The 14,552-nt window shown below is 39.6% G+C and overlaps 1 protein-coding gene across 2 annotated transcripts in view; it reads left to right on the forward strand.

Moving 5' to 3' along the window:
- The window catches only part of smarcd1 (SWI/SNF related, matrix associated, actin dependent regulator of chromatin, subfamily d, member 1), a 30,747-nt gene that overhangs the window by 1,502 nt on the left and 14,693 nt on the right, over window positions 1-14,552 (forward strand). The window contains exons 2-9 of one of the 2 annotated variants that reach the window (XM_061726798.1): window positions 3,754-3,932; window positions 4,863-4,905; window positions 7,396-7,539; window positions 8,006-8,128; window positions 8,289-8,405; window positions 8,609-8,710; window positions 9,953-10,114; window positions 13,446-13,543. In XM_061726798.1, the coding sequence (XP_061582782.1) occupies window positions 3,754-3,932; window positions 4,863-4,905; window positions 7,396-7,539; window positions 8,006-8,128; window positions 8,289-8,405; window positions 8,609-8,710; window positions 9,953-10,114; window positions 13,446-13,543 (968 nt within the window). The remainder of the gene's footprint in view (window positions 1-3,753; window positions 3,933-4,862; window positions 4,906-7,395; window positions 7,540-8,005; window positions 8,129-8,288; window positions 8,406-8,608; window positions 8,711-9,952; window positions 10,115-13,445; window positions 13,544-14,552) is intronic. The other variant, XM_061726799.1, reaches the window with a different exon arrangement.

Below are 14,552 nucleotides of genomic sequence, written 5' to 3' on the forward strand. Positions count from 1 at the left end.
AACTGGACAAGAACATCTGTGCCACAACCACAACCAAATTCACTCTATCCGGATGGAGCAATTTAACTGGATAGTTTTTTTTAAAGGCTGAAATGAAATAGAGTAACAAGGCTGTTTTTAAAATAAAAAGTCGTCTGAAAACTAATTACTCCAGTGAAGTATAGATAACCAAAATTTCTGCTTAAGTAAGGTAACAAAGTATTTGTACTTAGTTACTTGACACCTCTGGTTTTCACGAATAAAACATACGCCTTTTCTGTCTGTAGCTGAGGTTAAAATGAACAAAAAGCTGTTATATTTAAAAGTCCTGCGTTGATGGGACCTTGTCCCACTCAACAGAGAAGTTGAAAAGTCTGCTTTTGAATGAATGAAAAGCTGCACTGACAGCAGTTACAACTGCCTATCTAAGATGTTTGGATCTTTTTGAAACTCTTAACAGGTCTAAAAAATATCTGGTATTTATTTGGTGTTAGAATAGTTTACCGAAAGCTGGGCATACACTGTGATATTTTAAATCGTTTGATTCAGCTCCATCTCACACTGCACGACTAAATCGCTGAGTTCAAAAGTTCACAGCCCACAATTTATGGTCTCACACTGTACGACCCGATGCTCTGATGCGACCCGTCTGCTCACACTATACGATCATAATCCTCACGCCGGACTTCTGTGTACTGGAACTCGAGGCCGGTTTTAGGGGGGGGGGGCAGGGGTGGGCTGTGTCCACCCAAACGTGCGTCCTGCCCACTCAATCAAAGGTTATGGGGATCCTTTATTTTTTTATATATATAAAAAAAATCACAAAATATCTGTACCGTTTCTGATTGGGTGGGCACTGCGCATCATTTTTAGACAACAATGAACGCATACCGCAAAAGTTGTGTCTTGTGCGGAGGGACCCGGCGTCCCAGCAAAATGAGCAAATCCTAAAATTTGCCAAAAATTCCACCAAAACTTGTGGTATCTATCATTGTGTGTGTGTGTGTGTGTGTGTGTGTGTGTGTGTGTGTGTGTGTGTGTGTGTGTGTGTGTGTGTGTGTGTGTGTGTGTGTGTGTGTGTGTGTGTGTGTGTGTGTGTGTGTGTGTGTGTGTGTGTGTGTGTGTGTGTGTGTGTGTGTGTGTGTGTGTGTGTGTGTGTGTGTGAAGCGCTTTTCATTTGATGGCATTATCCATTAGAATCATGATTCTCACCTCTTACTAGTGTTTTTTCCAGGTGTTCTGGCTGTATTGTGTAGATTAGGGGTATACAACCATTATACATGGAAAATCACTTGTTGTGGGCAGGAAAAATAAGTGTGTGAATGTGAAAATCACTACAAAAATGACTATTGTTTATGTAGAATCGAGGGATTATAATGCAATATATTTATTTAACTTGAAGTGTGTGGAGAAAACGTATTTTCTATATTTGATCAGTTGTGGCCATTGTTAAGAAATGTATGGCTCAACAACACCATTTGAAGTTTTGATTTTGTTCTAATTTTGAAATTATTTATTGATCATTTTAAGGAAATTCTGTTTTATAGTAACTGAATTTTAGATGTTTGCAGAAAAACATCTTTTTAGTTGCCTTTTTTTTCTCATAAAAGCTGTTACTAATTTATAAAACTCACTTAAAATTGCATTCATTTTACCCTTTCACTGAAAATCCACATCCTATGAATAATGCAGAAATAGTCATTTAAAAAAGGTTTCTTAGAAGAATATGAGGCATGCCCTACTTCTTATTTCTGAGTTACGGCATGTCTTCAGAAGTCTTCAATTGAATTTTAAAGGTAGTGCAGGCAGGAGTTCTTTCAGCGGAGAAAAGCAAAGGTTTGTCTCATCACCTCTCTCAAATAAAGTCTGAGTTGTCCCAAGTCCACAAATTACTAGTCAAGGAACAGGAGTCTGTGTTTGTGTTGGTTTGAATAAGGAACAGATTGTAAAGCACTTGTAGAATTCAGATGAGGTTGCCAGGCGATATATTGTACAAGTGCAAACCATTTACCACCGATTCAAGCTCCTAGCAGGACTGCTTATAAAACTACACATTCATTGTAATTAAGTAACATAATTGTGTGTCCTACACTTATGTGTGTTGTGTTAACTGGGTTCCATCTCCAGCTTTGATGCTGTTTGTCTTCAGCTGTGATGTTTGACTGAAATGCTGAATTATTAATCGCTGATCTGCAGTGGTTGAAGAGTTAAGGGAAAAAAAAATGCTAACTTGAACCACAGCTCAATGAAAGGATGTTTTATCCTTCTTCTTCCAGCGTCCTTGGCTGTTTTCACTCATGTAGACAGTCTTTCACAGCAGTTGAAAAAGGTGCTTCATTCTCTGAATACTACAGATCTCCAGTGGTTCTCAGGAAAACCAAGGTCATAGTGTTGCACGGTGTAAAAAAGCCGTAAATGTTCATCGCGCAATGCCTTTCTGCCTACACCATCCTGTGTGAAAAAGGCAGAGTCTGTATTGTTGAAGGGAGTCACTCTTCCTCCCTTCCACCCTGGACCGACGGTTTTGCCTTTAATCTGTCTCATTTATCGGACTGACTACCGGAGGAAAAGCTGTAATTAGTGATTTAGTGATATATCTATTCCTCTCGCCTGCACTCATGCAGTCGAGTACAAGAAGTCGTCTGTTTGAGTTCCTAGCACATGGCTTGGTGAGTTGGTTTGGTTGCTGTTCTGCATTTTCCTTATCTATAAGGCATGCGACAATTTATTGACTTTCTTACAACAAACCATAAATATCAAAGATTGATTTATTCATTCAATCAACCATGAAGCCCCGTATTTGTTTTTCTAGGAAATTTGTTATTTTATAATTTGGTTGAGTTAGTTTAGAATTATTGCATTCACTGCTTCTGGTTTTAAATGCAATGATGCATAATATGATATTTGGATATTATAATATGGATGAATTGATAGTAAACATTTGTCTGCCTTGTGATCTAATTAATCTTTTTCTAAGCTCTCGTTAGAGATGCTTGACTATGACAAATGCGGGTTGTATGCTTTTCACTCTGGGTATTTGGAATTTCTTTCACACTTTTTCTTATATGAACTTTTATGTATAAAATAAAGGGTCATAATTAATCACTCTACATATTTAATTGCTGTTTTTGACACAGAGGACACAGTGCCATTTTCTCAAATTGTCTCACGAAGGATATTTTCACAGGTTTCTGACTTGGCTTTTGTTTCTGTTTCTTAGTAATGTTTTCAGCAAGGCTTTTAATATTTTTTTTTCTTTTTCAATTAAGGCATCTCACTTTATCTGCAGTTGAACTTGTTAATGTGCAATTCAGATATGTGCATGGATGTGCCAGATCAATAGAATGCTGTCGTTATGAAGGATCTTGGGAGATTTGAAAACTTGCCTGTAATGCATTTGCAGGGTTATCATTGTTACCCATATTTTAAGAGTGGATTCATTTTTAAGATTCATTTTGTCTGCCCATTAGTGCCAAAGAGCTGTATTAAACACACTGTCTCCACTTTAATTATCACTCGGTGCTCCATAGGGGGAGTCTTTGAAAATAAATGAACTGGTGCTGTTGGGGTTTATCACTCTGATCAACACTTATGGCAGTTTTAGTTCAGTTCTACTTGAAACATAAATGATTTTCTATTTGTTAAAATATTGACATATACATTTTTGATGTTAAACTACTGAAATTGATTTTGGAAAAAGAGGAAAACCCTCTTTTCTTGTCTCCTTTGGAGGCAACTGTTTTAATCAATGCTTTTGTCTTTTGTTCCGTGCAGAGACCGGGCATGCCTCCATCTAGCCGTATGACCCCGCAGGGACCAGCCATGGGACCCCCAGGATATGGAAACAGCCCCGTGTCTCGCCCTGGGATGCCTGGCGTGATGGATCCATCTCGAAAGAGGCCAGCCCCCCAACAAATTCAGCAGGTTCAGCAACAGCAGAACCGCAACCAGCAGTAAGTCCCTAGTCATTTTCAGCTAGATCAGGATGCTTCATTTTAAAGACCGACACTTAAATTTTAGGTTAAATTATATACATTGGCACCTTTAGTCACCTGCAATGATTTCAGTCCAGAAGCAGTGGTATCTTATCATGCTGGGTCTGGTATGGCATCTGGTCAGTCTCCCAAACAATGTATCAAATCTGAAAATCTCTTGCTCATCACAGGTTAAAACGGGGACAAATACAGTGGCCGCAACAGAAAAGTAAAATACGTTCGCTTGAAACATGGCTGCAGATCTTTTAAATGAAGAAATTATTGAAGCGCACATCAACAAATAATATATATTTCCTTTTATTTTCCTTTTAAAAAATCATTTAGAATTTGCTCCATCTCTGCCCTGCTATTGTCCTTTTTTATCATTTAGGACTCGGGCTCTTCCAAACAGATAATTTAAATATACCAGAAGTTAAAAAGTATGGAGAGTATTAAATGTTTTTGGTACGATCAGAAATTTAACAAATGGATAAATCAATAAAATGACATTATTATTACTATTGACATTTTAATTAATTTTATGCAGCAGATTCACCAGCTGATTTTTTTTTTTCTGGTTGTGTGAATTGGCTCTGCGTTTGTATTTAAAGGCATTTGGAAGACAGTTTTCATTTACATTCTTAATTAATCCCCAACAATGATGTCTCCGTGTTAATTTGGTGGGTGAATCCTGCACCTGCAGCAGTTAATTTGATTTAGCACAGTTCTTGTTGCCGTTCCAGTCATCTAAACGAAGAGATTTGCTTATTTTGGTCATTCCTTTACAGCTTTGCCTGTTTGTCTTTATTTTTGTGGAACCGTGTGACTTCAGTTTAAAGACATTTAGACCATATTCATAAAATTCCCATCACCCTTGTAATTATCTCACAATATAATTTATTTTTACAGCACAAAGAAAAAGAAGATGGCTGATAAAATTCTACCTCAGCGGGTGAGTATTAAACTGCAGTGCATAGAAATCGATTAATTGTGGCTCGGGCTGCAATTGATGACTATTGATGGTCGATAAGTCATCGACTATTGAAACGATTAGTCGACTAATCTATGACGCACATAATTATTAAATGGCTTTTATTTAGCTTTGAGCTTTTAAAGGGATTGTGACATGAAAAACAAATTTTTCTTGATTTTTTGTGTTTTGTTGGGTGTCTTGACATCAATTACACCCAAAAAACAACGAACTTTTAACATTCAGTGTATTGTGTGCTTTCTGGGATTTTCCGCATAACTGTGCAAAAACGGCGCATGTGGTTTGGTGGCGGATCGTTACGTAACGATCCGCTAAATCACCGCCCCCTCCACCCAGCTCCCTGCCTCCTCTCCTCTCCAGCGCACCATAAAGGCTGATTTATGGTTCCGCGTTACACCGACGCAGAGCCTACGGCGTAGGGTTACACTGCGACGCGCACCATACGCTGAACCCTACGGCGTAGGCTCTGCGTCGATTTAACGCGGAACCATAAATGAGGCTTAACACGGAGCTGTTTAGAGCGTCTTTTGTTCTAATCACCGGAGGAAAACTGCTAAGAAGACCCGCGGCCACTGACTGGACTTAAGATAAGGGGACAGTGCTGCTTGCATGCCTTTATTTTTATGATTGTTTGCTGTGGTTCGCCCTGCTGCGTTTCCGTGCATGCTTCGCCTGTCGCTCCGACGCCGCTGTGAGCGTATGGCTGGGCTGGAGGAGGTTTGGAGGAGGAGCGGAGCAATGATTGACAGGAAAGGGGGGAAAGGAAGCATTTTTCACGGCGCAAAAAAACACTGTAATAAAAAGCCAGGAAAAGAGTACTAGAGTGAAGTTTTTCTTGTTACACTCTTTTAGACACATTTGAGGGATGTTGGCCAAGACTTTTAATAGTGTTAAAAGCATGTTAAAAATGATGTCACAATACCTTTAAACTTAGCATGAGGTTGTTTTAATGGTGTGCTAATTATAAATTAAAGACATGAAATATGGACTTTTCATTCAAAAATACGTCTCTTAATGAACTTTATTGCTGGTCGCTGCGGTGTTGCATAGGTGGCGTTGTACTCTTTTGCTCAAGTTTACTCAGCAGATATAGGAAGGAAGAAAATGCCCCGCTCTGTTTGTTTATTTGTCGACAATTAAATTTGTTGGCGATTATTTTTATTATCGCTTATTGTTGACAATGTTGACTAATTGGTGCACCCCTAATTGTGGCTTTGATTGTGTAGAGAAACTAAATCTACTTATGGTGCGGGTAATGGCTGAGGCTGTGAAAGTGCTGCTGTAAGCACTTTAGGCGCTTCGTTTCAGAGTTATGGTTGTTACACTGTACCAATTTCACTCTTGACTTCCTTTATTTCGTTCTCTTTTTTGTTCAATCTAATACAAATGTTTTGTCACAGGTAGTTGTTACACAACAGTAGCTATTAAAGTTTTCACAGAGGAACATGCACAGCTGTTGAATTATTACAAAACTGTAAAGATGATGTTAAAGCTTTTAGATGTGTTTGTTAACTCCGTTTTGCATCAGTGCGTCTTTGAGACGGGGTGATTACACAAAAATCCTCACCGTTGTTGTTGAATGTGCCAAACAGAGATGGGGTTGACAGTAGTTTGAGCTCTGTGGCCACCAGTTGTGCTGCACCTTGCAATTGTAGTAATGTTATCAGGCCATAACTGATAGTATTTCTGATAGAGCTGGGTATCATTTCAAATGTCAAGAATCAATTCGATTCCGATTCTTAAGATTCAGAATCGATTATCACCATTTGATTCGATTCGATATTGATTTGGGTTAGTGTTTCCTGGATTATATGACTGTAAAATAACTAGTGAAATAATAATTTCACAATAATTATTGTGAAATAACTAAGAAATAAATAACTCAAATAGGCATTTCAATATCCATTTAAAGCGCAAAAAAATAAATAAATTGCAACAGCTCAAGCAGTAAACAAATTATTTTAGCTTGTCTGATTTATTCTGTCACCAGACACACAGCTTGCCATGAAGCACCCGGCATTTTTCAGGTATTTCATGACAAACCGTGTCCGATAACAGAGAAACCAAACAAGCTATAGTAAATATAGATAATATGAACTAATATAACATTTAGAAATTTAAGCTGAAATGTCCAGCATTTTCTCTAAAGAAAAGTTCATTTAGTTCAGGAGTTTTCAAAACTACAGGTACTACTGGGATTAAAGTTCACCAGGCAAAAATGTAATGATGGGAAAAAGAAAAAAAAATGTAATCTAAAAAAAAATCGATCTTTAGACGTACAAATCGATTTTTAGGAATAAATATGAGAATCGATTAGAATCAGAAAATCGATTTTTTTCAACACTGGCCTAATTTCTGATGTGTGGTGGACACAAACTTCATTCACAAACAAACACAACGCCCCCCAAGTGCTTTGATATGGTTGCTGAATGTTGCACCTATTGTCACCAGCTTTTTATTATTCTCTCCCAGATCAGGGAACTGGTCCCAGAGTCTCAGGCTTATATGGATCTCCTGGCTTTTGAGAGGAAGCTGGACCAGACCATCATGCGCAAGAGGCTGGACATTCAGGAGGCTCTCAAGAGGCCTATTAAGGTGTGTATGAGTCACTCATAGTGAAACCTCAACTGAAATGAGTAAATGTTCAGTCACTGAGCTTTACATTGCATCTAACTGGATAGTTAATGGTTAAGTTATTAAGCAAAGTCTACCTGGTTCCAAAATGTCTTTAGAATAAATTTTTCATGCATTTCATAGGTTGCTGTACACATTTGTTTCTTTTGTCATGGTCTTATTGTTGTACACGCCTTCATGTCATGATTGTTAGACGTTAACTTTGCTGCGTAAGTCATTTAATGTAGTTAAGGACCAAAAAAAAAAAGTAATGCGGTATAAGCTCAAACTTGTCCAGCAGGTGTTTTAGATGTACTGAATGTCCCCTTTGCATCTACATTGACAGATCTTTTCTCTTATGTTACTTGTAATGAAACTGCCTGTTTGTGTGATGTGAAACTCTGTATTGTGTTATGTGGATTTTAATATTGTTTTGATTGTTTTTCAGCAAAAACGAAAGCTTCGTATCTTTATATCCAACACATTCAACCCTGCAAAGCCTGATGCTGAGGATGGAGAGGGGACAGTTGCATCATGGGAACTACGTGTTGAGGGGCGTCTGCTGGAAGATGTGAGCTTGAAGATTTACATTTCTTTAATTCCTTTTACATGACTATTGTCCATAGGCATTGACCTAAGACTATTAGACCATTCACTTATGTCTTCATTTAGAAATAGTCACAGGTTTCATGCAGCTAGACTAAAGTTTGATTTGATTTCATCTTGCTTAGACGGCTGTGTCCAAGTATGAAGCGACCAAACAGAAGAGGAAGTTCTCATCGTTCTTCAAGTCCCTTGTGATTGAGTTGGACAAAGATCTGTACGGTCCAGATAACCATCTGGTGGAAGTAAGAGAATTTCTTTCAGTTATGGATCTGGTAGTGTTCCCCTTTTCTAACATTATAACTACTGGACCTCGGTCTGTCTTTTAATGTAACTAATCATAATATCTAAATCAAATCAGCTGGTTCATTTCCTGTAATTGCTGCAGACAGAATATGGTGTTGCTAAATATATTAACTGTTCCTAAAATGTTCACTGTGTCAATTAGTGGCATAGGACTGCAACCACCCAGGAGACGGATGGTTTCCAGGTGAAGAGGCCCGGTGACGTGAGTGTTCGCTGCACCGTCCTGCTGATGCTTGACTATCAAGTAAGAACTGCTCAAGAACTTTTACTCTGTTCTTTCCTTCAAGTTAGGGCTGGGCGATATGGCCTTTTATTAATATCTCAATATTTTTAGGCCATGTCACGATACACGATATATATCTCGATATTTTTCCTTAGCCTTGAATTAACACTTTGATGCCTACAATCACATGATGATTCTATATGTCTACATTAAAACATTCTTGTTCATACTGCATTAATATATGCTCATTTTAAACTTTCATGCAAAGGGGGAATAAGTCAAATTTACCAAAACTGTATTTATTAAACAGTTACTAACAGTTACAAACATAAAAATTGTCATTTCAAAACAGAAAGTGCACGTTGCATCTCTGACTCCCCGTCTGAAGAACATCTGCTAGGAATATCTTCTGGTCCCGGTTTTACCAGGATGAGCTGCTCTGAGCAGGAGGGCCCTTTAGAGCACCTTTATATTAAGACTAATTGTAGGTTTAGGGACTGCAATGTTTCATCCTCTCCTTCTTTACTTTGCATCACTTTCACTTACTTTTAGAAATATGACGTCATATAGTCTTGTTTGACTTTGTTTCGATGATAGTGAATGATTTCATGTGGCCACATTTAAGCAACACTTAGGTGACGTTTCTCAGCTCTGGAAGAGAAGGGCTCAGCTGCGCGCGGGCGCGTGTCGCACTGAGCGGCTCCTCGGCTCTCCGGAGAGCCGTGCGCGTCGTGCGAGGAGAAAACATCCCCTACCGTCTTTACTAAACCGTCCCAGTTTGCTTTGAAAAGAGTCCATTGCGCATAGTAACCGCGCGGATGAACTCACGGCGCAAACAGGCCGAGTTTGGGAAAGTTAAAGTTAAAGCGGGGTGGAACTGACCGGCGGACCGGACAGCATCGCTGACACCAGCTGCTGGTCGGGGGCCTATGATAATGCACGCACAACAGCACATGACTGACATATGTAACGAGGTGCACTTGTTTTATCTCTCTGAGAAGGAGAGACGAGAGAGTGAGAAAAGCCTGTAATTTAATGCTCGCGGCTAAAAGCAAATGCGTGACAATGTAACTCGAATATTCACGATATAGTCATTTTGTACATCGTACAGAGTAGAAGCCGAGATACATCGAATATACTCGATATATCGCCCAGCCCTACTTCAAGTAATACTCAAATATATTTCCCTATATCTGATACCAGATTGACTTAATTGATCTAATTCACTCACCATTTCATCATCCTTCCTCTGTACCCCGACAGCCCCCTCAGTTCAAGCTGGACCCCCGACTGGCCCGCATGTTGGGTATCCACACCCAGACCAGACCCGTCATCATCCAGGCCCTGTGGCAGTACGTCAAGACCCACAAGCTGCAAGACCCGCATGAGCGCGAGTTCATCAACTGCGACAAATACTTGCAGCAGGTCAGGAGTCACTTTGTCAAACCTTAAAATTATCTAATGGTTATGTGTCACACTTATAGGACTTAGGACTCTATAAATATAATAGATATAAACAGAGTTTGGTGTTTGGAATTTTGGAATTTACAGTTTTGTGAAAAAGTGTTTGCTCCCTTCCAGATTTCTTTTTTTTTTTGCATGTTTGTTGCACTTAAATGTTTCAGATCATCAAACAAATTTAAATATTAGACAAAGATAACACAAGTAAACACAAAATGCAGTTTTTAAATGAAGGTTTTTATTATCCAGGGGAAAGAAAAATCCAAACCTACATGCCCATGTGAAAAAGTGATTGCCCCCTAAACCTACCGTATTGCCCCGAATATAAGACGACCCACTCTTTTTCAAGACTCAAGTTTTAAAAAAGACTTTTTGAACACCAAATTACATTTTTATACAGAAAATAATTACAGTACATCTGAAACAAATGATTATAACAATATATTCGAGAGAAAAAGCAGGTTATTTTGCCTCATTCAAATCATCATCTTGAAGTTTGCATCATAACTTCTCCTCAGCTGCCGGTTAACCTGCCGATCTTCCACCCACTTTTCTCCAGATTGTCGCTACGTTTCTCCTTTTTCTGTTATCTCTTCTCTTATTTTCTTCTCTTTTCTTTCTTACCGCTATTTTTTTATTTTTCTTCTTTGTGCTACCGCTATTTTTATTTTTATTCTTCGTGACAGGGGTTCGCTTTGGCCTGGGGAATTAAGTTCAGCATTCGCTTTAAAGATATCTGGCGCCATCTAGCGTTGTGAATGGGTATAACGTCTAGAGCCTGAATGTAAGACGACCCCCACTTTTTCAGTCTTAAGGCTGAAATATGCTTCTGCGTCACACCAACGCAGAGCACACGCCGCAGCCGTGACGCCGTGCTGAACCCTTCTGACTTCTCCGTCTCACCGTTTGCTCGCGGTGCAGTACCCCCCGCGGCCACTATTTAGCGATCTTTTTCTGAATGGTTTATCCGACTTTTTCCGGTCACAGTAAATCAAAGAAATAAGGACAACTATTGTGCAAAAAACAAAAACAAAAAAAATCACACAAACGAAGAAAAGAGCCCTGGAAGTTCACTACTGATTCAAACCGGAAACCGGAAATGCTTCGCTTTCAAACGAACCAATCACAGCCCTCTCGGTCTGCGTGTGGACGGCGTCTCCTCGACGCGTAGTTACAATTTTCAGGAGGTGCACGTCAGAGACGGCGCAGGTGACGGCGTGTCCTCTGCGTCGATCCAAACCACACGCCGTAGGCACGGCGTCATTTTGACGCAGAAGCATAACTGAGCCTTTTTGTCAATGCAAAAAAACACTTATATTCGGGCCGATACGGTAATAACTGTTTGGGCCACCCTTAGCAGCAACAACTGCAATCAAGCATTTGCCTTAACTGGCGATGAGTCTTTTACAGCTGTGGAGGAATTTTGTCCCACTCATCTTTGCAGAATTGTTGTAATTCAGCCACATTGGAGGGTTTTTGAGCATGAACTGCCTTTTTAAAGTCATGCCACAGCATCTCAATCACAGCATCTCAATGGGATTCAGGTCGGGACTTTGACTAGGCCACTCCAAAGTCTTCATTTTGTTTTTCTTAAGCCATTCAGAGGTGGACTTGCTGGTGTGTTTTGGATCATTGTCCTGCTGCAGAACCCAAGTGCGCTTCAGCTTGAGGTTACGAACAGACGGCCTGACATTCTGCTTCAGGATTTTTTTGGTACACAGCAGAATTCATGGTTCCATTTACCACAGCAAGTCTTCCAGATCCTGAAGCAGCAAAACAGCCCAGAGGACATACAGCTTCCAAAAAGTTCAACCTTTGTCTCGTCAGTCCACAGAGTATTTCCCCAAAAGTCTTGGGGATCATCAAGATGTTTTCTGGCAAAACTGAGACAGTCCTTTATGTTCTTTTTGCTCAGCAGTGGTTTTCCTCTTGGAACTCTGCCATGAAGGCCATTTTCACCCAGCTCTTTTTTATGGTGGAGTCATGAACACTGACCTTAATTGTGGCAGGCGAGGCCTGCAGGTCTCTGGATGATGTTCTGGGTCTTTTGTGAGTCTTGGATGAGTCGTCGCTGCTCTTGGGGTCATTTTGGTCGGCCGGCCTCCTGGGAAGGTTCACCACTGTTCCATGTTTTTGCTATTTGTGGATAATGGCTCTCACTGTGGTTCGCTGGAGTCCCAAAGCTTTACAAATGGCTTTGTAACCTCTTCCAGACTCATAGATCTCAATTACTTTGTTTCTCATTTGTTCCTTGTTCCTGTCTTTGGATCGCAGCATGATGTCTAGCTTTCGAGGATGTTTTGGTCGACTTCACTTTGTCAGGCAGCTCCTATTTAAGTGATTTCTTGATTGAGAACAGGTGTGGCAGTAATCAGGCCTGAGTGTGGCTGGAGAAATTCAACTCAGCTTTCCAAAGATGTGATAAACCACAGTTAATTTGTTTTAACAGGGGGGCAATCACATTTTCACACAGGGCTCTGTAGGTTTGGATTTTTTTTTAACCCTTTAATAATAAAAACCTTCATTTAAAAACTGCATTTTGTGTTTACTTTTGTTATCTTTGTCTAATATTTAAATGTATTTGATGATCTGAAACAACAAAGTGTGACAAACATGCAAAAAATTAAGATATCAGGAAGGGGGCAAACACTTATTTGCATGTATGTGTCACACTTATAGGACTTAGGACTTGACAGAATTTGATGTTTTGATTTTTCTAATTTATATGAAATCATAACTTGACACAAAAAAACAAGTTAGTCTGATCTCTGCCTCTTCAGTAGGAGTTTGACTTGCTCCTGTCAGTTCACAGAACCGCTGCTGAAATGTGAGACGGCTCTTTCAATGCAGCTGCCTTTTAAGAAAGTTTTTTTTTTTATATATATATATAAATAATTTATTCCAGTCTGTTTATTCCTTTTTAGATAAATATGTTCATGATGATTGCTGCGTTATGTGTTTACCGCGAGCTGTTCTGCTGTTGGATTCTTGGAGAAAATAAACGACTCCTTTGATTTACTCCTGCTGTAGATATTGTACAGCGCACCTCTCCCTGACTCCCTCTGTCTGTCCTTGTATGGGGACGGTGTCATTATGGCTCACTATCTGTCTTCCTGGTTTTTTTATTTTTTATTTTCCCCTGCTCTGCCAAGATTAACAGAAGAAATTTCATGTTGAAACTCAGCAGAATGTATTAATGAGGATTATCTTTATTTCCAAAGTTGTATGCGCATATTTTGCTAAACATTTTTAGTATTTGATAATTGACATTTTATAACTGGGGATTGTTTTGCAGATTTTTGAGACTCAGCGAATGAAGTTTTCTGAAATCCCACAACGCTTGCATGCATTGCTGATGCCCCCAGAGCCCATCATCATCAACCATGTCATCAGGTAACTTCTTCCAGGAAATACACAAAGTAGTATTAAACTACAGATACGACTTGTGTCAGTCACTGAACGTGAATACTTCTTCATCAAAGTAATTTCTGGTCACTTTTCCATGAAGCTGCAGTAATTAACATTTATTCACACTCTTCAAGGTCTGAAATAGTAATAGAAATAGAATAGTGGTGGTCTGAAAGTCAAGCACTTATGTTGAATTACAGCCACACACAGAAAACAGGTTCATGGACGTGGTCTGCTTCTTAAAGGAATCCTTTGGATTGTGTCATTGAGCAACAGTGTTTCTCTGTCATTATTGTGCACACTTATGTTGTGCGCATTATGACGTAATTCATTCGACCTAGATGGATCAGAAAACCTACGCTGCATGTTGCTGTCTTTCTTTTAATCTGACACATTGTGCACGGCAAAGTGGCAGCAGTCGAGACCACTGAAAGCAGTGGACACTTTTCTAAAGTTCGTGTTAAAGCAGTGAAGCTGCGATCATGAGAGAGAGAGGGGGGAAAAAAATCGAATTTCTATCTGCTCCCATCCATTATAGTTTCTGCTCGAGTTTGGCTAATATGAATAACACCTTACATTATCCTTCATTTAACTTTATAATCTATAATTTGCAGTTGAATTGCTCTACAAGCACTATAAACTTTAAACTTTAAACTTTATTTATTTGTATAGCGCCAAATCATACAATATAAAATGCAACACATGGTGCTTTACATGCAGAATAAAACAACAATAAAAAAAAACACAATTTAAAACATTCCATACGACCCCACCCCCCATGGTACACACACACTCACTCACACTCATATACCTGTGCACACACTCACACGCCCACACCCACACACACACACACACAATAAGTGGACTGGTGACATGGCTTAGCACTAACGATCCAGGTGAGGAAAACACTACCTATGGGTGGCCGTCCACACCGAGAGGCATCACCGACCACGACCACCAGAAGCATCCCCACAGAGACCCCCCCAACCCGGAC

This window comes from Cololabis saira, chromosome 8 (assembly GCF_033807715.1).
Source record: "Cololabis saira isolate AMF1-May2022 chromosome 8, fColSai1.1, whole genome shotgun sequence".
Classification (NCBI taxonomy): domain Eukaryota; kingdom Metazoa; phylum Chordata; class Actinopteri; order Beloniformes; family Belonidae; genus Cololabis; species Cololabis saira.